Source organism: Lissotriton helveticus, chromosome 7 (assembly GCF_964261635.1).
Source record: "Lissotriton helveticus chromosome 7, aLisHel1.1, whole genome shotgun sequence".
NCBI classification, from domain to species: domain Eukaryota; kingdom Metazoa; phylum Chordata; class Amphibia; order Caudata; family Salamandridae; genus Lissotriton; species Lissotriton helveticus.
In genome coordinates this window covers 1,101,703,931-1,101,730,425 of record NC_136068.1, presented here as the reverse complement: position 1 = coordinate 1,101,730,425, position 26,495 = coordinate 1,101,703,931, and the positions used below count along the sequence as shown (strand labels likewise).

General features: G+C 44.2%; 1 protein-coding gene across 20 annotated transcripts in view; it reads left to right on the top strand.

The window, feature by feature from the left end:
- DNAI2 (dynein axonemal intermediate chain 2) overlaps positions 1 to 26,056 on the top strand; it is a 375,814-nt gene extending 349,758 nt beyond the window's left edge. For 8 of the 20 annotated variants that reach the window (XM_078654252.1, XM_078654248.1, XM_078654249.1 and 5 more), the window contains 3 exons: positions 4,735 to 4,773; positions 8,885 to 8,923; positions 25,906 to 26,056. In XM_078654252.1, coding sequence (XP_078510378.1) covers positions 4,735 to 4,773; positions 8,885 to 8,923; positions 25,906 to 25,911 — 84 coding nt within the window. In that variant the 3' untranslated portion in view covers positions 25,912 to 26,056. The remainder of the gene's footprint in view (positions 1 to 4,734; positions 4,774 to 8,884; positions 8,924 to 25,905) is intronic. The other 12 variants (XM_078654258.1, XM_078654257.1, XM_078654255.1 and 9 more) reach the window with 3 other exon arrangements.
- The last annotated feature ends 439 nt before the right edge of the window (positions 26,057 to 26,495 follow it).

Here is a 26,495-nt window from a genome sequence, read left to right as displayed (position 1 = left end):
ATTTCCCAAATTCTTCTCAAATCTTGCATTGTTAAATAAAATTGAATACATATCATAAAAGATTTCCTGGCTCCTGTGAGGCTGTAGTAAATGGCAGCTGATCTCAATATAGGTTTTCGTCTGGTATGACAGATCCCCAAAGGTTATTGTCTCCGGCCCACGTTGGAGGGGCGCCCACAGGTTTAGAGTCCCCCACAAGGCAGGAGGAGACGTCTGTGCCTTTATTAGAGAAGCCAGTACAGTGATTTTGCTGAAGGTTGTAAACTCTGCAAGGTGGGCACCATGTATGTTGTTTCTGCTTTGAAAATGTTTTTTTTTTATTTTAAAGAAACTCTCAAATCAGGAGCTGGTTTCTTGACAATAAAAAAAAACTATGGCCAAGAACAAATGGAATTCGAAGGGATGTTACTTAATCAACTAGAGTGGCTGAGAACAGAAGGGAGCTCTCTTACAAGTCCTAAAAGAGCAGTACAGAACACAAGGAATTACGTGGTACGTGACATGTCCAAGGTAAGCCAGTACAACAATGGAGACAGGGCGATACGTTCAATCCATCAAGTAATTTGATTAGTAGTGTATCCGCCACCATCAGCACGATCTTCGTCTCTGATTCTTGGCATCACAAATTACATTTCTTTTTTTAAAATTTCTTTTTATTAACAACTAGCAGCCCGTCCCGACGTTGTCCGGGTATGTATTGCTGCCGGACGATTGTCGCGCCCATTGGCCACGCCCCCAGAACACGAAATATTGCCCAATAAAATTGACCATAACAAATGCCTAAATCCTAATATGTGAGCGTCCTCCATAGAACTTCTGGCGGGAGGTGTGTCTAAAAGTGTATCTCGGTGCTGGCCATCAGTGAGAGAGACCTGTGCATTTTTCAAATGGGTGGTGAAACAATATGAGTATTTTGCTGGAGATGTGGCCCGCCATGCCACCAATGTACTTACCGGGGGAGGGATAGGCCCTTTCTTGCTATTTCCGTGGAGGCGGGCCTTGTTTCCGGATGTGCGTCACGCGCGGCCTGTGCGCAACAGAGGTGGTAAATCACCTGTGTGCGCTTCAGGCGTCACCGGACAATAAGGCGAGATTAGATTTCCTGCACAATGGCCCCTGTTTGCGCTCCTTCCGGCCCTTGGGAATAGCGTCATGCCTGACCTACATATAGTAAAGCAGGTGCACGGCACTGGGAGCGCGGGGCAAGCACACCCGGAGCTGGAATGTACGCTTGCTTTTTTTTTTTGTAATGCCGCGCCCCGCACACGCCCACGCCCCCAGCACACGATATGAGACATGGCATGAAGGGAGGAACATACCGCACGTTTTCGTAATGCTGTGCCCCGCACACGCCCATGCCGCCAGCACACGCCCACAGCACACGATATGAGATATGGCATGAAGGGCGGAACGTACCACACACCCCCAGCGTTTGTCACGCCCCAGCACACGCCCACAGTACAACACAGACACACCCACAAGGGACTACTTTGCTGGCACAGTTCTTTTACCTTTTAAATGTATATGGTGGGCGTCTGCATAGCCTATGTCCTTCTGCTGCACCTGCCCTTTCCAACGCTGTATTGGGTGTTGTGATTGGTGCTGTGGTTACTGAGATTACCCGCCTCAAAGGTTTGGGCTCTCTCTTTATAATATAAGTATGGACAACAAATTCGACTTTGCAGTTAGATATATTCTACAGGACGTAGAGGAAGTGTAGGAGCAACATCTCCTTAAAAAGTGTCGCCCGTCCCTGCAACGAAAGGGGCAGCGCCTTCCAACTTGCCACATCCCTCTTTAATCTAATTCAATGGGGGAAGCAGATTACGCTCATACTGGATCTTTGGATCTGAGGTAACTAAGACCCCCACGTATCGGAATCCCACCCTCGCTACTTGCATAGGGCAACCCCGGGGTGGAGAAGGGGGTGCTCCGTGAAGCACGTACAGCAGGGACTTGCTCCAGTTAATGGTGTACCCTGAGTTCTTCCCAACGTTTGTAAAAATGTCAAGTACTATCTGGAGCGACATCTTGGGGGAGGTAAGGTATAATAGGATGTTGTCCCCATATATTGAGATGCGGTCTTCCCGTCGCTCTGTCCCTTGTGAGCCCCCTTATCAATGGATGCCTACGGATCTATGCCGCCACTGGCTCCAATGAGAGGGCGAAGAGTAAGGGCGAAAGCGTACATCCCTGGCGAGTCCCGCGGCCCAACTTGAATGTTTCCAATTTCTTATTGTTGACCACTACTTGTGCCAGTTGTGCTGAATAGAGTAGTCTTACCCAGCTAATGAAGCCTGGTCCAAAACCTATCTTCTTAAAAAGTGCTGCCCGTCCCTGCAACGAAAGGGGCAGCGCCTTCCAACTTGCCACATCCCTCTTTAATCTCATTCAATGGGGGAAGCAGATTACGCTCATACTGGATCTTTGGATCTGAGGTAACTAAGACCCCCAGGTATCGGAATCCCACCCTCGCTACTTGCACAGGGCAACCCCGGGATGGAGAAGGGGGTGCTCCATGAAGCACGTACAGCAGGGACTTGCTCCAGTTAATGGTGTACCCTGAGTTCTTCCCAACATTTGTAAAAATGTCAAGTACTATCTGGAGCGACATCTTAGGGGAGGTAAGGTATAATAGGATGTTGTCCCCATATATTGAGATGCAGTCTTCCCGTCCCTCTGTCCCTTGTGAGCCTCCTTATCAATGGATGCCTACGGATCCATGCCGCCAGTGGCTCCAATGAGAGGGCGAAGAGTAAGGGCGAAAGCGTACATCCCTGGGGAGTCCCGCGGCCCAACTTGAATGTTTCCGATTTCTTATTGTTGACCACTACTTGTGCCAGTTGTGCTGAATAGAGTAGTCTTACCCAGCTAATGAAGCCTGGTCCAAAACCCATCTTAGCCAAAACTGCGAAGAGGTATGGCAATTCGATGGTGTCAAACGCAATTGAGGCGTCCTCCTGGATAGTGTCTAGTCTACCCAAGACTCCATGCAGCCTTCGCAAGTTCAATGAAGTGTTACGATGGGGCATGAAGGCGATTGGTCTGGGTGTACCAGCTTGGTTATGACCTGTACCAGGCGGTTTGCCAACAATTTTGCCAGTATTTTGTGTTCCACATTTAGTAAAGAGACAGGCCTGTAGGAGGAGCATCTATCCCTCGTCTTCCAATCTTTGTATATGGTGACCAACGTTGCTACCTTCTGGTCCAGTGGGAGTTGACCTAGTTCCCTACTTTCTTCAAACATGGCTCGTAGTTGAGGAGCAATCGTGTCCAGTTTTAATTTATATAGCTCTATGGGCAGGCCATTAGATCCCAGGGCTTTACCCGATCAGAGGTGCCGTATCGCCTCCGTTATTTCATCATTAGTAAAGACACTGTCCAACGCGTGTCGTTCCTCGTCGGACAGCGTGGGCAAGCTGATATCTGACAAATGGGCCCGTGAATCTTCTTCTAGCAATTCTGAACTTCATTGGTAAACCCTTTTATAATAATCTGCAAATGTTTTGGCTATAGCTAGCGGTTCTGTTATTCTCCCGCCCGGGTCACTCATCAGTTCGGGCACTATTCTACACGCCCTCTCGTTCTTGTCCAACCAAGCTATCAATTTCCCAGCCTTGTCTCTCTGGTCATATATTTTGCCCTCGAGTTTTGGCCATATCGGTAGTGATCGATTTATACTCTTCTCTTTTAAGTTTAAGGGTATGAAGTTTCTCTTCCTCTCTTCCTCCAGCCGGAGGATTTTGTCTTCTAGGCGGGTGAGATCCTTTGATTTTTCTTTACGTGTTCTGGCAATTGATGCCAGGGCCTGTCCCCTAATTTCAGCTTTAAATGCTTCCCAGAGAGTTTGGGGTGATTTCACCGATCCTTCGTTCCCCTGGAAGTAGTGGTCTAGGGCCTGCTGAATTACTTTTTTTACAACAGGGTTCCGGAGATACTAGGGGTTAATGGGTGCAATGCGGCCTACTTTTTTCCCCCAGGACCAGCTGGGTCCACACCGGGAAATGAACAGAGATCACCCTAGCCATGTGTCTAATTTCGTGAATATTTGCTATTTGGGAGTAATCTATTCGGGAAAAGCTGTTATGTGCACCCGAGTGAAATGTGTATTGTTTGCTTTCTGAATGGTATGTCATCCACGCATCTATCAGGCCTAGGGCGTCTAAATAAAATGTTTGGTAGCCATCTTGTACTGTGCCAATGTCACGGGTGGAAATCGGTTCATGGGACCCGACACCACCGAGTTGAAGTCGCCTCCCACCAATATTTGTCCTCTGTTAATGAGAGCAAGGTCTTTTAAGGTGCGACCCTGTAGGCCCGGTGGAACATAGACTGTCATTAATGTAAGCATTTGACCCTCCCACTATCCCGAGATCGCCGCTTAGCAACCCAGCTCATCCATCCAAGTGTGTTGCACGGAGAGCGGGGAAGAACACTTAAGCAGGATACTAGCCCCTCTTGAGCCCATGGTGAAGTCCGGGTGCGCCGGTAGTTGGTAAGCAAATTACATTTCTTTGTTCATTGGGGTTACCATTTACCTGGATGTGCAGTAGCTGTCCTCTTACAATTTGTCCAAACATGAAAAGTTTACATGTCTTTGTCTGGTAGAAAACATGTGCCCCTGCAAGTGGGATTACTGTAAGAACTTGCAAGATGGGCAGTTTAGGGCATACAAGTTGAAAGGTTATAATCATGTGCAAGTGAGATTGTGATATTTTGCTCTATTCATTTCAGAAGGAAGGCTTAGAACAGACACCAGAGGAGCCAGTGAAGGTCAGTTTGTGAAGCAGGTTCCGTTTAGAGAAGGCCATCTCCCCAGTAGAGCATGCAGAGTGCTTGTGAGACTGCTGAATCACATGTCACCAGACATCAGCATGGTGCTTTTTCTGTTTGTGGTTGTGCAAATATATTGGTAGACTGTCTTTGTTGCTATCTGCTCCACCACACTCATTAAGTGCATGTTGAGCTGTTGATGCTCAGGAACGGGGTGCATCTAATTGCAATCTAGGTGTGTCTGTACGTTTCCCTTCCAATTGAACATGCTAGATTTCTCCTAGCTTGCAGACGAGTTTAAAATGTACTGTATTCTAGAAGAAACAGCATAAATACCTAGAAATATCAACCATTATGGTGTATCAACGTTCTAAAGTGGAGCTGCACTTGGAACGTATTTTTACAAACTATAAGTACTTAGTGTGTCATCACTGGATCACTACTGCATATTAGTTGCATTTTAAGCTTGTTCATGCTAGGGAAGCAAACCTTTTTTGTACACTAGAAGAATTGTGTTTAAATCCAGATAATTGGGTTTCACATCATTTTTGTTTCATCCGCTTATAAGTTTTCACATAGTTTTCACCTGTAGGAGGCTAGGGGAAACAGAAAATGTCTTGCAGAATGTATTAAAATATGTGTGATGCTCTACATATAATACATTAGCAATATTCTTAGCATTTGAGTTTCCAAACTGTGTGGAACGTAAGTGGAACAACTCTCTTATATGGAGAGCATACGCTGTGTACCGTTTCCACTCGAATGACCGTCTAAGCATATTTCACTTAATGTGAGTAATTTTTAGGTCTCGCCTGTCGATGCGCATGCGCATCGAGCAAGCGAGACTATAGGGGCTCATCCAGACTTTATCTAACTTGCAAGGAATCGTGGCGATTCCTTGCAGTGCCCGTGACTTTTAAGCTCAATGCGCATGTGCATTGAGCTTAAAAGCGCGTGCACATGCCCCCAGCCGCCTGCCTTGCCTACTCTCTCTCACAGCCTCCCCCAGCTCCGCCCCCTCACTACTTGATTGCACGGCCGCTAGGCCGTGCCTCCCCTACTCTCCTCCCCCCTCCTCCTCTCCTCCCCTGCCTGCCTGCCGCTAGGCCGTGCCTCCCCTACTCTCCTCCCCCCTCCTCCTCCTACTGCCGTGTCGCACCTCTCCCCTCTCCGCCCCCTCCCCTGCCAGCCGTGTTACGGTGAAAGGCTTGTTTGTTTATTTTACCCGCCGTGTCTCTGCTGCTTCCCCCTGTCCTGTCTCTCCTCCTCTCCCTCTCTATACCCTCCCCCTCCCCCCCACCACTCCCATCAAGTCCCTCTGGCCCTTCCCTCCTCCCCGGACCCCTCCTCCCCTGCCCCCTCCTCCCCTGCCCCCTCCACCCTTTCTTGTTGTTACTACGTAAATGGTAGTCTGCCAGCACCGCCCATCCTAGGAACTCCAGCACAAGCTTCTCCTGCCTCCGCCCAGAACTGTAACCAAACACTCAGCACAAGCTTTTCCCAATTCAACTTCAGACCGCCCTCCGCTTCACTGCCCAGAACTGTGTCGGAAGTGCGGGTCGGTTTGTGGCATATTCACCTTCCACCTCTAGCAGTCGCAGCACTTCTTACAGAATTCTGCGAAGTCGCTAATGCATCCAGGTGTTTCTTTTTCTGCTCTTACCTGCACGTTTGTACAAAGTAGGCATAGGACAATTTGGTTTGTATCCAGGTGTTTATTTACGTTGACAACTTCCTGCCGCAGATCTTTCAGTACGTAAAGGAAAGCCCCTTAACCCTAGTTATCGTAAAATGCATATCTCGCCCACCCAGACCTCTCTGCTATTGGTAAGGCGCGTGTCAGGGTTCTCTTTGAGCTCTCTAAAACAAAACATGATAACATGCGCCCAACATAAACAAAGTCTACATGCTTTAACAAACAGGACTCAGGGATCCGAGGTCACACATACTCCAGCTGCCTTTTGTCTCCGGCCAGCATGTGTTTGTGGGGGCGGGGCGATAACCTCCTGTTATCTCACTGGCTGTGTCTTATAAAACATATACACGCACATTAACATTTAGAAACACCTGGTAGGGGCGTAAAACAAGGGATTTTTCATTTGCATGGACCGGCAAGCAGAGTCAGGAATAGAAGGGGTCGAATCAACAGAGAAATCGACACCATGTTTGGCTAAAAGGAATGTCTCACCTCACCATCACCCACCCTCAACCCCTCATCCTAACTCGCAATAACCCTCCCTCACCCTCACCCTCACTCACTCTCACTCTCACTCACCCTCAACACCTCACCCTCACACAGTGCAATAGGTCTCGTAGGATTTTTAGTTACAGCTTTTACAATTGTTTATTGCTTTTTTGATTTGTAATTCTTTAGCATTGGTAAAAAAAAATAAAAATGCAAAAGATTTACAACAAAAAACCCATAAACAATTCTAAATGCACTAACTCTAATGCTGCGAGACCTATTGCATTTCCAATGCTTGTTATGAAAGTTGTGGATATTTCTCATGGAAATATTTTACAGTTTCACCTGCCTGCTCCAAGTTCCTCATTGATATATATTATTTCTTGAGCAGTTGATCACTTATAGATTCACATACATTAACATTTTGACTGTAATCAGGCCTGGAAGCCATGGTATATTACAAATAAAGACGAATAGGGGAAATATATTTAAATAATCAAAGATGGAGCTTGTCTCCTTCTGCATTGCGTTTTCAGAGAAAATTATCAGAAGACAGTTATGCATTTGGACTCCACTAATGAAGTCTTAGAAATCATACATTTCTAAAAGTTTTAAACATTCAGTCATCAGAAGCATTCTTCATTCTACTTCATCAGTTTTGATATGTACGTTTCACCAATAATTGGACAATTTAAAAGACAAACTTTCCATTTGATTTCAACATATAATATTTTACTTTAACAATTCATACAGAGATTGGTACAATACATTACAACCCCTGGTAATATGTTTGAACAAACACTTTTTTTGTAACTACCGGTCTCTTTATCAAGGCTGGAAACAGAAAATGACGTGAATAAAAACAATAAAATAAGAGCCAAATCATAATTAAATAAAGACATACCTCATAATAGTATTCTTAATGAACATTTGTTTTTATAAACGTATGTTGATGATTTAAGCAATTTCATTAGTTGGGGTATCCAATAATGAAGATGTATAGCAAGAGTGGAACAATTTTAGCCATTTATAAAAAAGATTCATAACTTCATGAACAAATCTATATCATCTCACAATTACTTTCTATATTAGTTCTCATGCTTCTCAAATCTTGCATTGTTAGATTAAATTGAATTTTTCAAACATACACTTCAAACATGATTTCCTTGCTTCTGTGGGGTTGATAGGAAATGGCAGCTGTTATCAATTTAGTTTTTCCTCTTGCCTGACATATCCCCAAAGGCTATGGTCTCCCCTCCACTTTGGAGAAGTACCCACAGTTGAGAGGTTCCCGAAGAGGCAGAAGTGAACCTCTGTGTCCTTAAATGGAGCAGCCAGTGCAGTGGCTTTGCTGATGGTTGTAAACTTTGCAGAGCGGGCATCTGCTTCGAAAGGGTTTTTTATTTTCAAGGATCTCCCAAATCAGGAGCTGGTTTCTTGACTATAAAAAAAACTATGGCCAAGAACAGATGGCGATGTTAATGTTTCAACCAGAGTGGCTGAGAACAGAAGCAAACTATCTTACGAGTCCTAAAAGAGCAACACAGAACATAAGGAACGAGGTGGTACATGATATGTCCAAGGTAAGCCAGTATAACAATGGAGATAGGGCGATACATTTAAGCCATCAAGTAATTGGACTGGTATCATATTCGCCACCATTCAACAGGATCTTCTGTGATTCTTGACATTGGTAATTACATTTCTTTGTGCATTGGGATTTCGAGTTAGTTGGATATGCAGGAGCAGTTCTCCTACAAAGGACCCAAACATGAAAACTGCATGTGTTTCACTGGTAGAAAACATGTGCGCCTGCAAGTGGGATTACTGTAAGAACTTGAAAGAAGGATAACTTAGGGCATATACAAGTAAAACATTATAATCATATCTAAGTGAGATTGTGATATTTTTCTCTGTTCATTGCAGAAGGAAGGATTAGAGCAGACACCAGAGGAGCCAGCGAAGGTCAGTTTGTGAAGCAGGTTCCGCTTAGAGAAGGCCATCTCCCCAGTAGGGCATGCAGAGTGCTTGTGAGACTGCTGAATCACATCTCACTACAGATATCAGCATGGTGCTTTTTCTGTTTGTGGTTGTGCAAATATATATGTAGACTCTTTGTTGCTATTGGCCCCACTACACTCATTAAGTGCATGTGAATATCTTGAGCTGTTGATGCTCAGGCAAGGGGTGCATCTAATTGCAGTCTATGTATGTTTGAACGTTTCCCTTTACATTGGACACACTAGATTTCTCCTAGCTTGCTGATGAGTTTGAAATGTACTGTATTCTTGAAGAAACAGCCTAAACACTTAGAAATATCAACCATTATGGTGTCTCAACGTTCTAAAGAAGAGCTTCACTTTGAACGTATTTTTTATAACCATAAGTACTGGGTCTGTCATCCCTGGATCGGTACTGCATATTAATTGCATTTTAAGCTTGTTCATGCTAGGGAAGCAAACCGATTTTTGTACCTGAGCAGAATTGTTTGTAAATCCAGATAATTGGGTTTTACATAATTTATTTATTTTTCCGGTTATACTTTTTTACTTCGTTTTTACCTGTAGGAGGCCGGGAGTAACAAAAAATGTCCTGCAAAATCTATTTAAATGGATGTGTGATGGCATTACATATGATGCACTATCAATATTCTTAGCATTTGGCTTTACAAATCGTGTGGTAAATAAGTGGGGCACGTCTCTTGTATAGAGAGCATGCACTGTGTACAGTTTCCACTTGAATGACCTCCTAAGCATATTGTGAGTAATTTCATTCAAATTGCGCATATTTGACATTTCAAAATATTTTACAGTTTCACTTTCTCCGAGTTTCTCACTGATACATGTTATTTCTTGAGCAGTGGTAAATTGATACATTTTATTGATGTAATGGTATTACAAACGATAACATTTCTTAACAGGAATGTAAATGCATCATTCTAAAACAATACTTAATAAAAACAGTAAAATAAGATAAAAAGCTAATGTGCCAATATTTAAACATAATATGAAAACATATGGCAAGCTAAGCCGTTTCTTAAGTTACAGTACAGCTATTAGTTTTTTCTCTGCAGACCTTAAAAATCTGGTAAATCAACATAGAATCGACCAAATCTAAACTCGATATTATTGCCTGTCTTGAAGTTTGTATGCCATGCTCATTTCAACATCAATCGTCGTTCTTCCGCTAAAGCCAATCACTGTCATACAATGTGTATAATATTTTCTTTTCCTGATTTATACAATCTGCAGATCGTCTCTGTCTTTAACTTTGTCCATCTTTTCCCATGTATTCTCTTGGGGTGCACCCAAACCAGTAATGCATAAAATCAATTTTTAAAGACATGACCATCCTGCCTCCAAGTATAGTTGTTGCTTAAGTGTGTTATATCCATTAATCAAAGCCCAGGTATTACAAATGATAACTAGCAATCTTTTATTTTTAAGGAGTGATCATTTCTTTACTGTTAACAATTTTTTGAAACTGCTTGAGATTACGAATTTTTCCTTAGGGATCGAATTCCTAGATCTTCAATTGATTGATTAAGAGAGTTACAGGAGGGCGCATCCTTACTCTTTTGTAATTCCTGCCATAAAGCTTGACATGGTTGATTTTCAGAAGATGACTTTATTCTATAGTCTTTATTTTGTATAATCCCCTTTTCTTGTAAGCAGTTGGTTAACTAACCCGAACTCTAACCATATCTGTGGTGGAGACGAAATAATGATCTATACACTTTGCTGATATAGTGGTAATCAGATGGCATCTCTCCCTGAAAAAACTTCTCTTCCATATGTAATGGTGGGTATCAATTTAGCAGAGATGACTTTTCGTAAAGGGGTGAAGCTTGGTCTAGCTATTCTTTGTAGAGACTGAAAGGCCAAGGTCAAAGAAGTAGCTTTCTTCTTCAAATCTTTTTTATGCTGTTGAAACGTGGCCCTGTCATTGAATAATACACCCAGGCATCTGTAAGTAGATGTCAATTTGAGTTGATTCTCAATTTATTTATTCTATCGCTAACTTCCATCACCACCGATTTCTTTAGGTTGATGGTAAAGCCACTTGTTAAAGAGCATGAATACATTATATCACCTAATCGTTGCAGGCCATTTTTGGTCTGACTCTTCAGGATGACATTGTCGGTGGACAATAGGTTTGAGATCTGCATTGTACCTATTTTTGTTGCATGGGAGATTATTTCATTTAATTCAATCGAGAGATCGGTCAATAGATATGGGGCCAAAATACATCCTTTTTTTAGCCCCTGATCAATTTGTACTTTCCTAGAAAGCCTCCGCAATTCTCACCCTTGCACAGGGTTTTGAATACAGTAACTGGATTAATTTTAGTAAATAGGCCGGTATACCCCAGAATTATAGTTTTTGTCATAGCAGGTTGTGATTTACACAGTCAAAGCTGACTTGTAGTCCTCAGAGCATAAATACAGTGAGTCTTTCTCATATTTCTGTTTATCCATTACTAAGGTCAGGCATTGAAAATGTGTATCCATTCCCACACCCTGGTTAAATCCTGTCTGGTTTGGGGACACAATTTTATTTTCGATCTGCCATTTTATAAGATCTAAAAGCAGTAAGCTGGCAAACTGTTTGGTCTCTATATTTTGGAGGCTGATTAATCGATAATTACCTGATTGATGTTGATTACCGTCCGTAAAGATAGGGTTTATTATTGATCCTCTCTAAGAGTCAGGAATAGACTGCTGTTGTGTCACACAATTATACACCTGTGTTAATCTGCTAGCCCAAAATGTTAAATCTGCTTTAAATAAAGCCTATGGAAGGCCATTTGGTCATGTGGCCCGTCTTTCTTACATTTTTTAATTACGTGATCTACTTAATCCTCTCAATAAAAACTAACTGAGGGTCCCTGCAAATAAGTGTCTACCCCACTAATCTGCATTGGTTTGTACGGGTGTACTGTCAGCTGATTTAATGAGCACTTAAAATGTTCAGACAAATAATTTACCCAAGTGTATTGTGTTAGTTCTCCTCCAGGGGATCCTCATCAATAGTCATAAGCATTAGAATATTCCCGCCCATGCGCAGGACCCCAGAAACACTATATTTTATGTGCCCCACATATATATAACCATATATATATATAAATATATATATATATAACATAAGCAATTTCAGCCTAATAAGCACTAGAGCTGAAGCATGCTGTAAAGAATTTCCACCATATATGAAAAATATGCATTGGAAACAGGAGAAACAGCAACAAAATTTGTTAAGAAACTGTTTTAATGCTACAATAACAGTAGACATTCTCAGAAATCACTGAAAGCATGTGAAGCTCCCAGGCTGCATTGCAAATACACAATCTAAAAAGACTGAAAAGCTAACCTGTAGCTGCATAGCAATAAACTGACACCGTGCATTTAAGGCACTCCTGACCCCCAGCTACCCATCATGCCTCGGGGGTGACAGTTAGGTCAGTTGTTCTTTCCGGCTCCTTCTGGAAGGATCCTGGCAACACAGCTCCACTCTTTTCTGATTTCTGTCAGAAAATCTCTTCACTTTTCACAACTTGTATTCCTTACTTCGACGTTTTTCATCTGTAGAAGTAAGAAGCTGTCTTTTTTTGACAGGTTTAGGCATTTCTAACACCTAAAATGCCATCTCTTTTTGACTCTTGCTCTTCTTGTGGTAAAAAGAAGGCCAAAACAGACTCACATGAGGTCTGTATTCTTTGTTTACCTGAGGGTCATGATCCCAAGACCTGCTCTCTCTGCCAGACCCTGTCCAGTAGAACTTTAAAGGACAGGGCGAGAATTCGCTTGTATGGCCTGGCAGGTAAACCATCTAGAGGAAGGTCTCCGGTAAAGAAGGGCTCCAAGAGGCCTAGAACACCTTCTAGAGACAAGTCCTCGCGTCCTTCTACCTCAGCGTCGGGCTCGGCGCTGAAAAAAGATCTTCAGGTGGGACATTTATCGAAGAAAAGACACTCGACAGCGGGCTCGCCGTCGAGAAAAGGTATGTCGTCGACATCGAAGATTCGGGATCCTTTGCCGTCGTCAACTCGGCGACGATCGGCATCGACGGACAAGACCCCTCCACCGTCGTCAACCCGGCGACGATCGGCGTTGAGGACCAAAGACCCTCCGCCGTCATCAACCCAGCGACAATCGGCGTCGAGAACCAGGGACGCTCTGCTGTCGTCAACCTGGCGACGATCGGCGTCGAGGAGTGTCACCCCTCCACCGTCGTCAACCTGGCGATGATCGGCGTCGAGAACTAAAACCCCTCCGCCATCGTCATCTCGACGACGATCGGCGTCGAGGAGCGAAGACCCTCCACCGACGTCGGCAGTACGTTCGGCATTGAGGGCAGGCTCACTTCTGTCATCGCAGTCCCATCAGCAATCGACGTCGAGAGCGAGAACCCCTCCGCCGCCGTCAACTACGCGACGATCGGCGTCGAGACAAGGGTCCCTGGCGTCATCTCGACGACGTTCGGCGTCGAGGGAGAGAAGAACCCCTCTGTCTCGCAGACCTTCGACGTCGAGATTGGACGCAGAACCGACGTCGTCCAGGCGACGCTCAACGTCGAGAGACAGACAGCCTCCGTCGTCGGCTTATCATCGCCGATCAACGTTGAGAAAGCACTCACCGGTTTCTCATCAGCGCCGGTCGCCGTCGAGGCGGCGTTCGACGTCGAGCAGACGGCAAGAACCTAGAATGACGTCTGGAGTGCGTACAGGTTCGACGTCGAGAGCACGCTCGACGTCAAGACAAGACTCGATGAGGTCTAGGGATGGATCGGTGGTCCTGGGGACGGAGTCAGCCTCGCGCCATTCGTCCTCTCATTTTTCCAGGAGGGCTTCTTCAAAGTCTGCCTCTCCGGAAGCTGCTGCCCATGTCCGCGAGTCTCCTTCAAGACTAAAGGAGGCCCGACTGCTGTTCAGTTGTCCCCAAGATGGCGGCTGCCCTTAAGTCACTGGCGGGACACTGGGGCAACGAGGCGCATGCAGGAGTATGCCAGTTCGGTTCATAGATCACCTCTCCAGAGACTGGTGGACGAAGCGAACAGAGGGAGTTCTCCCAGGCGCAGGCACGAGAGATCTCCTGAGAGAAGGCACGTTAGATCGCGTTCTCCAAGACGTGAAGACCCCGCAGTCCGATCGCGGAAAAGGAGACGCAGTGCACATCGGCGGAGTAGGAGAACACCATCTACTTCCTCGACTTCCTCTACCCGATCCTTTAGGAGAGATTACTCCCCCACTCTATCGGACAGCCTGATTTCCAGGGTCTCACCCATTGATGACATTAACACATACCATGAGGTTCTGCAGAGAGGAGCGCAGAAGCTCAATATAGAGATGTCTGTCCCACAAGTCAAGACAACAGTGATTTTTGAGAATCTCTATCAGAAGACTGCATCTCGGCCATTGCTTCCATTGGTTCCGGGGATCCTTGACCCGGTCACGGACACTTTCTTAACTCCAGCATCCATCAAAGCAGTGCCGGCTCGCCTCTTAAAGAAGTATAAGCCGGCTACTTCGGATCCTGTCTTTGTCAGGACCGATCCTCCTGCAGACTCAGTCATAGTGGCAGCAGCAAAAAAGACACACGCTGTGTCAGCTACTTCGTCTGTTCCACCGGACAAAGAGAGCAGATCTCAGGACTCGTGGGGTCTCAGGGCCTGCACTTCTGCTGCTGCTTCCCTTAAGGTCTCCAGCGTGGCTGCGTTGCTTGGCCGTTATGACAAAGCTCTCTGGGACTCTTTGAAGCGTTTTAAAACCAAGCTCCCAAAGGAAGACCAGGAGGATTTTGACGAAATAGTCACGGAGGGTTCTTTGGTGGCTAACCAAATGATAAGCACAGCGGCGGATGGTGTGGTGCTATAAGCGCATTCTTACGCGCATGGAGTATGCGCCAGGAGGTTGTCCTGGTTAAGATTGACAGGTCTAAAACCAGATGCGCAGCAGAGGATCTTGAACCTTCCGTTCTTTGGCTCTTCTCTCTTCGGCACACACGCAGATGGAGAGATGACGAGGATGAGAACCGAGTTGGACACTGTCAAGATGGTCGGGTTGGAGAAAAAGAAGGAATTTAAGCGCCGCTACAAATCCAACCAACGCAAGGGGCCTCAACAGAGGGTTCAAACCCCTCACTGGTCCCAAAACAAGAACATGGGGAAAACCCAGTTTCGAGGAGGAAAGTCCAACAGAGGTAGAGGTGGTCACCAACAGCAGTCCTCTACCACGGCGAGAGGAGGAAAGTCATGAACAGTGTCTTCCTCTGCCACCGTTGCCCACTCCAGTGGGAGGAAGTGCTTCACAGCATCTGGCAGAGTGGGTAAGCATCACAGGAGATCGCTGGGTGCTGAATATACTACGCAATGGATATGCACTACGTTTCCGTGCGCGTCCAAGGGACATTCCGCCGAAGAAGTCTCGACCTCATCAGTAACAGCTGCTTCAAAAAGAGGTGAAAACTCTTCTTCAGAAGCAAGCGATAGAAGAGGTTCCACCCTCTCAAAGAGGAAGAGGAGTTTACTCCACATATTTTCTTGTCCCCAAAAAAGATCAGGAGGACAAGTTGCGACAAATCCTGGACCTTCGACTTCTGAACAAGTGCATAGTCAAGGAGAAGTTTCGCATGTTGGCCCTTCACCAAATATGTCCACATCTACAAGTAGGGGATTGGATGTGTTCGGTGGACCTCCAAGATGCGTACTTCCACATTTCCATTGCAAGACGTCATCGCAAGTACCTACGGTTTGTGGTCAGCCACAAGCATTATCAATACAAGGTCCTGCCCTTTGGGCTCAAGTCAGTACCGAGAGTCTTCACCAAATGCATGGCGGTGGTGGCAGCTTTTCTTCACAAAAAAGGTCTCTTTGTCTATCCATGCCTAGACGACTGGCTGCTGAAAGGTCCATCCTCGCGGCAAGTGAGACGTGACTTTCAGACCTGTCTGCAACAGCTGCACGACCTCGGCCTTCACGTCAACAGGGAGAAGTCAGTGCAGCATCCCACTCAGAGCATCCACTACCTTGGCTCCGTTCTGGACACAAGCGTGGGAAGAGCGTATCCTTTGGAGGAGAGACTGTCCTCAATGCGACAGAGATGCAGGCTTCTGCTCCAAGTGTGGAATCCTACAGTCTGGCAGGTAGCTTCCCTGCTGGGATCCATGGCGTCCTGCATTTTTCTAATTCCCAACGCCAGGCGGAGGATGCGTCCTTTGCAACAAAATCTGGAGGACCAGTGGGATCAATCAACAGGTTGCTGGGAAGATCGAATATCTCTCTCACAGGCGGCGAGATCCTCCTTGTCATGGTGGACTCAGCAGCGGAATCTGATGGTGGGAGTTCCTTTTCACCAGCCAATTCCTGTGCAGTCGGTGGTGACAGACGCGTCTCTGCAGGGCTGGGGGGCACACATGGGGTGCCTTCAGATACAAGGAAGGTGGTCGGCAAAGGGACAGTCCTACCACATCAATATGCTGGAGCTACGAGCGGGCCATCTGGCTCTGAAAGCTTTCCTGCATGCAATCGAGTCCGATTCAGTCCTGGTCCAGACCGACAACATGACGACCATGTTCTACCTGAACAAACAGGGTGGAACTCTGTCGTGTCCCCTCTCCCTGGAGTCACAGGCGATCTGGCACTGGCTTTTAGCCCAGAAACTCTCGGTGGTGGCAGTGCACCTTCCAGGAGAGCTAAATGTCGAGGCAGACGCACTCAGCAGGCACTTCGAAGATCAGCCAGACTGGGTGCTACACGACGAGGTTGTGGCAGCCCTTTTCCATCGTTGGGGTCGTCCGGAAATAGACTTATTCGCAGACGACGAAAACACAAAATGCCACGCCTTCGCGTCCAGATTCCATCGTCCAGGGACAAGAGGGAATGTGCTTTTGATGGACTGGTCAGGGACATTTGCCTACACCTTTCCTCCTCTGCCCCTGATCCCGAAGGTGGTGTCCAAGCTAATCAGACCCAGCATGACCATGATCTAGCTCCAGACTGGCCACGGCAGTGGTGGCACCCGGACCTTCTTCATCTGTCGGTACTTCCACACAGGAGGTTACCCTGCAGGCCGGATCTGCTGACCAAGATGGGCGGGAGGATTCTCCATCCCAACCTTCCCTCCCTGAACTTGACAGCATGGCTCCTGAGGTCCTACAATACGGACATTTGAATCTGCCTCCTGATTGTATGCATATTTTGAAAGAAGCAAAAAGACCCTCTACAAGAACGTCATAAGCGTTTAAGTGGAAGAGGTTTTTTCTTTGGTGTAGAGAACATCACCTTGATCTTACTAAGGGGCAAGAGGATGTTATTCTCCCTTACCTTCTGTACTTAGCACGATCTGGTCTTATGTATGCTTCCATCAGAGTGCATTTATCGGCCATTACAGCGTACAGGAAGTCGCCTACTCAGCCATCTTTTTTCCAGATGCAGGTGGTCAAGGACTTCTTACAGAGGTTGAAAAAAGTGTACCCCACTGTTCGAAACCCTTCTCCTCCGTGGGAGTTGAACCTGGTGTTGTCAAAGCTGATGGGCCCACCGTTTGAGCCATCCATAGAGCTTCCTTACAGCATTTGTCCTGGAAGGCCGCTTTTTTGGTAGCCATTACATCAGCGCGCAGAGTAAGCGAGATCCAGGCACTGTGTACCAATGAGCCTTACGCTGTTTTCCATCATAACAGAGTAGTTTTAAGGGCACATCTTTCTTTTCTCCCTAAGGTGGTGTCTGATTTCCATATCAATCAGTCTATTTTTTTGCCATCTTTTTTCCCTAATCCAGCCTCCCTGGCGGAGCAGGCTCTTCATTCCTTAGACCTTAAGAGGGGGCTCAAGTTCTCACTTGACAGTACCGAAGGCATAAGGAAGACAGATCAGTTATTTGTCAATTATGGCGCCATGAGAACAGGTTTCCCTGCCGCTAAGAGATCCATTTCGAGATGGATTGTTTCTTGTATCACCTTAGCTTACCAGCTGGCGTAAAGGCCCTTACCTTTGCCTCCTAAGGCACATTCCACCAGGGGGAAAGCGGCCACAGTGGCTTTCTTACATGACGTTCCTATGTCAGAGATTTGCAAGGCTGCGACCTGGAAATCAGTTCATACCTTTACGAGGCACTACTTCATAGAATCTGATTCCAGAGCTGATGCTCAAGTAGGCCAAGCCTCCTTGAGGAATCTGTTTGGATAGTTTTTTATTCTATCCTAGCTTGGTTTTTTACTGAGCTTACTTATCACGTTTTTCTGTATTCTCCTTTGCCCGCAGGGAGATGAGGTGAGGCTCGCTATTCTATTCTAATGCTTATGACTATTGATGAGGATCCCTGGAATAGAAGGATTAGTTACTTACCTGTAATCCTAGTTCTCTTCCAGGGGTATCCTCATTAAAGTCATAAGCAACCCTCCCACCTCCCCGGGCAAAGGACTATTTTAATTTGGAGATATTGTTAACTTCTTTGTTTCCATGGTTGTTTCAGTCTCAACCGACCTAACTGTCACCCCTGAGGCATGATGGGTAGCTGGGGGTCAGGAGTGCCTTAAAGGCACGGTGTCAGTTTATTGCTATGCAGCTACAGGTTAGCTTTTCAGTCTTTTTAGACTGTGTGTTTGCAATGCAGCCTGTGAGCTTCCCATGCTTTCGGTGATTTCTGAGAATTTCTACAGTTTTCTGAGCATTAAAACAGTTTCTAAACAAATTTTGTTGTTGTTTCTCCTGTTTCTAATGCATATTTTTCATGTATGGTGGAAATTCTTTACGGCATGCTTCAGCTCTAGTGTTTATTAGGCTGCAATTGCTTATGTTATATATATATATATATATATATATATATATATTTATATATATATATATGGTTATATATATGTAGGGCACATATAATATAGTGTTTCCGGGGTCCCGTGCATGGGCGGGAATATTCTAATGCTTATGACTTTGATGAGGATACCCCTGGAAGAGAACTAGGATTACAGGTAAGTAACTAATCCATTTGAACTAGTCACTGAAATAGGTGCGCGGCTCAAACGTTTGACTAATTGCCAAACATTTCTTAAACTTTTCCTTTTGGCAAGATATGAAACTTTAGTCCAGTACGTTTGTTTTGCTTTACACACCTCTTCCCATACTGCTATCTTGTAAGTTCTGTTTAATGTATTGAAAGATCTACACAATTCTGCCTTGGTCGGGTTCTTCTTTACCCTCGTCCAGAGACGATTACGCTCATTTCTTATTATTCACCAAGCTGTGAAACCTTCTTCCTTTGCTCTTCCGCCTTTATTTCCTTTTTCCTTACCTTTATCGAGTGTCTGTAAATTTTCCTTTGCAATTGTTATTGGCTCTGGCAGATTATTTGAATCTTGTGGCGTAGAAAAGATGACGGTACCGGGGTCTTTTAAGAAGTGAATTTCTGTGAAATTTTTACCAATCTTTTAAACATTCGAGTTATTAGAGGGAATAAGGATTGCTTTTTAATTGAAGATTTGGCTTTTATACTTGTTGTCTGTACAGGTTGATTCCTCTCTTCTTTTTTGTGAGAGTGTGAAACACCTGTTCAGGCCCTGATCTCATAGTGCAGTGTTTAAACATCTTAAATATGTTTTCCTATTGATAAGAGGTCGTGCTGGATTATACGGGCCTTGGCTTACAGGGGGAGGGGCACTACCCTGTACAGAGGTGGTTTATCTCAAGAGTACTGAAGTATAGGGATAGGAGTTCGGCTTGAAGGGCAAATGCAAAATATATAAGCATGTAAACACTCAGGCTAAGTCAGAGATTAGTACATGCAGGTCTTGCTTGGAAAGTATCGTAGGTCACAATGGGTCAAGTCCTGCAGTCGCATAGGCCGCTATTTACGTGTTTACTCCCAATGGTAAAAATAGAAAGGCTGCAAATCCACAACAAGGCAGCCGAACAAGGACAGTGGCGTGGAACTGAAGGCTTAAGCCGGGCACTCTGGGTACACTCAGCCGTATATAGCCTAGCTGGTCCGCTTCTATGAGAGTCCTGGGGCTCACTCTATGTGGCTTCTGACTGTGACCGCTGCACTTACCCATAGATGAATGCTGCAGGCACCACAGACTTGAGGTGGTGCACGGACAGCAACCAGAGCAGCCTGGCCAGCACACACCCCATATGACGGAAAAGGGGCTTAGCCCATTATCCGCTGGCCTCCCCGCAAGTCACCGAAGGTCAGGGTAACTCGCGTGGGCTACTTGCACCTCCCTGGCTGGTTGCTTCTCCTCACCAGGATTCGGGAGCCATCCGTCTGTCTGTTCCTCCATTTCTCGCTGAGTGCACACAGGAAAACGTACACATTTCTATAGATCCAATGACATCTATTGAGCAGTGGATCACTTATAGATTCACATGCTTTCAAATATTGCCTGGAATCAGTCCTGGAAGCAAATAAAGCAGAATGGAGGAAATATATTTATATAATCAAAGATGGCGCTTGTCTCTCTTTGCATTGGGGGTTTCAGAAAAAATGACCTGAAGACAGTTATGCATTTGGACTCCACTGATGGAGTTTTAAAAAAAATGTCTAAAAGAAGTAAACATTCAGTCATCAGATGTATTCTTCATACTGCTTCATCAATTTTGATATGGTATGTACACCAATGACATTTCAAAAGCCAAACTTTCCATTTGATTTCAACATATAATATTTTACTTTGAGGATTTATACAGAGATAGCTACAATGAATTACCACCGCTGGTAATATGTTTCGACCAACACGTTTTTGTAACTTCCGGTCACTTTATCAAGGCTGGAAACAGAAAAAGACATAGAAAGGAAAACACAAAAATGCTGAAAGTAAAAGCCAAACCATGATCAAGTAAGTGCATACAACGTAATAGTATTCTTAAGGAACATTGGTATTTTAAAACATATGTTGATGATATTGACAACTTTATTGATTAGGGTATCCAATAATGAAAATATATAGCAAGAGTGGAACAATTTTGCCATTTATGGAAAGAGTCTTAATTTTATGAAGCAATCCATACTGTCATTCTCACAATTACTTCCTATATTATTTCTCACATTATTCTCAAATCTTGCATTGTTAAATGAAATTGAATTTTATAAATATACATTTCATAAACGATTTCCTTGTCCTGTGGGGCTGATAGGAAATGGCAACTGTTCTCAATTTAGGTTTTTGTTGGCCTAATATATCCCCAAAGTCTATGGTCTCCCCACCACGATGGAGGAGTGTCCACAAGTTTAGAGGTCCCCCGTGAGGCAGGAGGGGACCTCTGTGCCTTAAATGTAGCAGCACGTGCAGTGGCTTCGCTGAAGGTTGCAATCTTTGCAGAGAGGGCACAATGAAAAAAATTATGGACAAGAACTGATGGAGTTAAAAGGGAGGTTACTTTTTCAACTTGGGTGGCCGCAAACAGATTTGTGCTATCTTACAAGTCATAAAAGAGCAGCACGGAACATAAGGAACGAGGAACTCCTGTAATGTTTTGCTTCACTCCCGTCCTTTCTGTCCTGGTTTCCCTGTCCAAATCATGTTCAGTTCTGCCAGCCCCCCCTCACTCCCCTTCCTGCCCATTTCCCATTAACCACAGTCATCTGACACTCTCCATGATCTCTCTTTTCCACCTCCTCTTGGAACCATACCCCACTCTGAGATGCTTTGTTACTTTGTAGATTGTTTCACTGTATACAAGTCCCTGTTCAGTCACACATGTATACAGAGACCGTCGACAGCCATTATACCCAACTCAAGGTGCTATCCCTCGGTCTGCAGTCCATATATTTGTAAAGGGCATGGTACAATAGATAGCTCAACTAATGAGGTTGTCATTCAACATAATCAAATCTTTCAATTTCCACACAGTCAGTCTAAGAGTCACCGCGTTATAGATATTGAATCTGTATCCTCACTTTGGAACAATCGGAAGGACGGATAGATACTGAAAACTCAAAATCTGGATTAAGAACATACTGAAAATACTCGAATTTACCACGCTACCGGAGACTATTGATGTTTGATAGAGATCGTTGAGGATACAGATCCAATATCTATAACGCGGTGACTCTTACCAATATATATTATCATTATTGTCAGCTGCTACAATAGGAAGCATAAGAGAAATGTTTGGGACTCTGATCTCTAATAATTAAATTGAAAATATAAGAGAGTCTTCATTTTGACATAGTGGCTATCCCCAAATCAATTTTAATAATGAACCACTCTTTGATGCTCATTGGTGGATAATGATACAACACCAATGACGCTAATTTTGAAAATCAATACATGATTTTATCAATGCTGCTGTAGAGGTTGGCTCGAGGTCACATATACCATCAACAGCAGTTACAGACTTTTGCATAAGCCCTGAAGAAGTCCCAAGTGGGATGAAACACGCTGACAAGCAATTGTGCAGTGTTTTTAAAAGAACACATGATTTTCAATAAAAGGACTTTATTTAACTACAATCAAGACACATGATTCTGTGATACATTTTCTCTGGGAAGCTATTCTGTTGTAAATAAACAGTGTTATTGTTTATATGTCATATGCCAGGATAATCACATAACACGAATATTTATTCGTCTTGGATGCAGGGTCAATTTGTAGCTGTTGATAGTGGTGGTTTTTAACCACCTATTTTGGTATGTATGTGGGTCACATTCCAGACCTGCTGCACCGAGACATATTGTTGATTTAAGAGGCATAATAGATAGAGACGTTTGGTGCTGGACCTTTAAAGCTCTGACCCCCTTCCTTTTGTGATATAAGAATATGGAAGTTACCAATTGGTGAAGGACCCTACGTTTTTCTCCTTTTCTTTCACATTCTTTTTCTCATGGTGAAAACATCTGTGTAGCATTATTTGATTAAGAGCTTCTTACTATGAAGACAGTTTGTTCTAAATGGGCAAACATTATTAAATTGAGCTTGTTTTCCATGGGACGGAGCATCGGCGTCTAAACATGCTACATTAATTTTCATTGTTATTGATGTTCAGCCTATTAGGCTCACTGTTTTCTCCAGTATGAAGTTTGGATTAACAATACTCCAGCCATAGTACAAGTATGTCATAATCAGGTTATAGGATTTGTTTTATTTTGAATATGCAGCATCGGTCCAGTCTGCACTGGTATCTGACGTTTTAAGAAAGGTACATTTGTCTATTTAAATCTAAAACCTTGTTCATTCTCTCCAAGAGGCTGCGCTAAGAGGTTCTGTGTAGTGTCTGGACTCTGGTTGCTAGCCATTAAAGAATGTTTTCTGCTTTAGATCTGGTTCAGGTTTCTTTTTAATGGCGTTCTGCACGCACAGAGGTTAACCTTAGTCCGCTATCTGTGCTGGTGAAATTCTCATCAACGACCTGTGGGTCTTCCCAGCGCCCGACTGAGGTTCCCAAACTCTTTTCTTTTTCCTAGAGTTTTGCCTCCAGATCTGCCGCCTGCAATGCCATCCTTTTTGCACAGACGTCTGGTTTTGGTAATATGGTGGTTTGTTATTTGTTCGGCGCTAAAATTTGTATCAAATTTCCGTCAGGATTCCAACTATCTCCTGGTTCTGTTCTCCCTGTTGGAGAAGATGTTTGCCCTTCTCCATATTTGCCTAGCTAGTTGTTATTTTGTTTCAGGGTACTTTTGTCTTTGAACATTTCATAAATCCCGTAACTTGTTTATGCTTTCTGAATTCTTCTGTGTGTACTTGTACTCCACATTTCTCAAATGAAAAGATTTGGTCATGGTATTTTTTCTCCTTATCCTCTTGTTGGCATTCCCAGGTTTGCGCTAGGAGAGAATTGTCACTCTTGCTATGTTTCATACTGTCTTTAATTTTGTCGTTTTTAGTTTTGGGGATATTGGGACGATAATCTCCTAACGATTTTTCTTTGAAATCTCTGTCTTTTGTTCTAAGCGCACTATAAGTTTGCTGGTTTTTTTGTTGCTTTTTCAATGAAACATAGGTTACTGAATAGGGGGTATACTGACATATGTTCGATGCAGTTTGGGCTGCTAGAGGTGGCCTAAGGGGAGGACACCATTATTCTGCATGAATATGATGAAACTGTTTTATTCAGAACTCTAATAAGCTGGCCGCACGTACCCACAAAGATAGGGACTCTGGCACATCTGTATTTGTACATATGTAAGGGAGGGACGTGGCCTATTCGTAGAAGTGTTACCTCTTTTCATTTTTTACATTTCTCTTAGTCTACAGGACCACCAGCTCTGTTCATAGCACTCATATTCCTGGGAAATGCTTACGTCGTCTCCCCCATACATGAACCAGGGCTGTCGTTTGTCAGTGCCCTGAGTCGTTTATATTGGCCAGGCCAGTTCTTTGTACTAGTAGTCATTACATTCTTACTACCCCTCAGTGGTGCTTGTAATGGGGTGCTGGAGGTTCTGCAGCACCCCCATAACACTTGAAAGAGTTTAGATGGAGAATGAACAATAAAAATGTGCTTCTAATGATTTTCGCCCAGCAGGATTTTATGTTTCCAAAGACTGTCACATATCCCCTATGTCTTTAATAACATGATGTGATTGCCCAGCACCCCACTCTAAAAATTGCAGCACCATTGACGACCCCATCATGGTGGTGAGACCTGCTCTTCGTATGAGTGTACACCAACCCATCATAGTGCTCCTCGTTCTGTTTCCTTTTGTTGTGTGTGTCTGTCTTTGACTCATAGAAACGGTGTTGAGTTATTATTCTTGATGTCATACATTTTCTGCCCAGCTCCTGTGAGTCATCTGTTTTTCTGCTTCAGATAATCATAAACTCTTGAGCTTTTCCCTCAATTGTACTTTCCTTGTTTCATTGTCATTGTGCTTCAAAGAGCCTGCTTATCAAACTCCTCTCCTGTCTACCAAGTTTTTTCTGTTACCAGCCTGCGGACTCAGCTGTAAACACTGGACCCTTCATTAGGATTCTCTTACTCACACACTTGCTTTCTTGTTGGACCACACCCTCTTTTGTCTCATTCTCTTTCTATTTTTCTCTTACTCCTGCTTTGCTCCTGTCTCCGCTTTCTCTCCTTCTCGCCCATGTTTTTTTCACATCCAGACTGGAATAGGCAACTTTTACCAAAATCCACTTCTCAGTCTCGGTTAATTGCCTTTATTGGGTACAAAATTCCATACTGTGGTAGGCATTGCTAATGCTTTTGGTGGGTCATCGCTCCACTTTACCCTACCTCCAGACAAGGTTCCTGGTAGCCTGTGCCTTCATTTAACAATTAACTAATGACGGAAAAATGTATGTTGCAATATCTCTGCATGTTACGCCCACATTAAATTGCATCCAGGTGTGGCCTCTGAGGGCAGTGGGTGAGATGGAGACCCAGGACTGACCAAGTGGGAATTTGAAAAAAGCAAATCCAATGTTTTCTAGGAAAGGTAAACGTTGCTGTACCACCCCACATGTTGGATGTTATCTAAGGAGATGTGAAAAGGACAAGGCACACCGGTTGACCAATTGGAAGTATAGGTTGTGGTCCTAACTTCCACACGTGGGAGGTAACAATAGCTCTGCATGCTCATATAGGGTACTCTATGGTGTCTAGAGAGAGGTAGGAGTGCCCTTGTTCTGTGTATGAAGAGGAAAGAGTTGTCCTGGACAAATAGTTCATTACTCGCCATGTGTGTATACATTGGACTGAATCATATCCATGCATAGGCTTTCCTGGTTGCAGAGTGAGGGATACACATCCGGTTGTGACTCGAAGTTTCAATTACGAGTAATCGTGTTTACAAGGAAAATAATGAACTTAAATGTGAATTGCAACAAATGTTTTGTTGAAAGAAGTGCAGCTGCAAAATAGAGAGACTTGAAGTGAATGCCAGCAAAGGGGAGTGAATCTTCTAGGGGTGACACAAAACTATGTGCAAGTTATGAACTCAGTATTGAGTCAAGATTGAAAATTGTGTTTAATTTAAACCCTGCCTCGGATGTCTCTAAATCTCATTTTTTATTTGCAGACATAACATCGAGGAGCAGACGGAGCTAGCCCGCAGTACACACGGAGCAGCACTAATTTATTTTCTTACAATGTATTTTTTTCATGCTTAGCTTTTTATAGTAATTCAGACAACAAATAAAATGTGCTTCTGCTCTGCGACGTTCCAAACATATGTGAATTGCTTGTGTTCTCCCCTTCTCAATGGTTCTCAGATGCATTTAGCTGGCTTGGCTGTGTGGGAGCAAAATCCTCGATCCCTCTTGTGGTGGTGGTGTGGGACTAAATGGGAAATAGGCTGACATTTTTTAAGGTAGATTCTTCGCCCAGTGACAATATTATCTGATTTTGTATCCTGTATATGTTTATGTATTATCATAGCGAGTGTGCCAAAGCCTCAAGAGTACATGATTACCCTGTCCTCTCTCAATAGTGGACATAAGCAGCATTTTACTCTCTGTTTAACTGTTTATACGGTTTATGCCTAGCTTTTTATGTGTATCAGTTATATAAACAAAATCATTTAAAAAGAAGCAGGACGAGGGGTTACATTCTTGATGTGAGATACATTCACTTAAATTAGGCATTGCAGGAGAGCACTTGGTTGTTTTC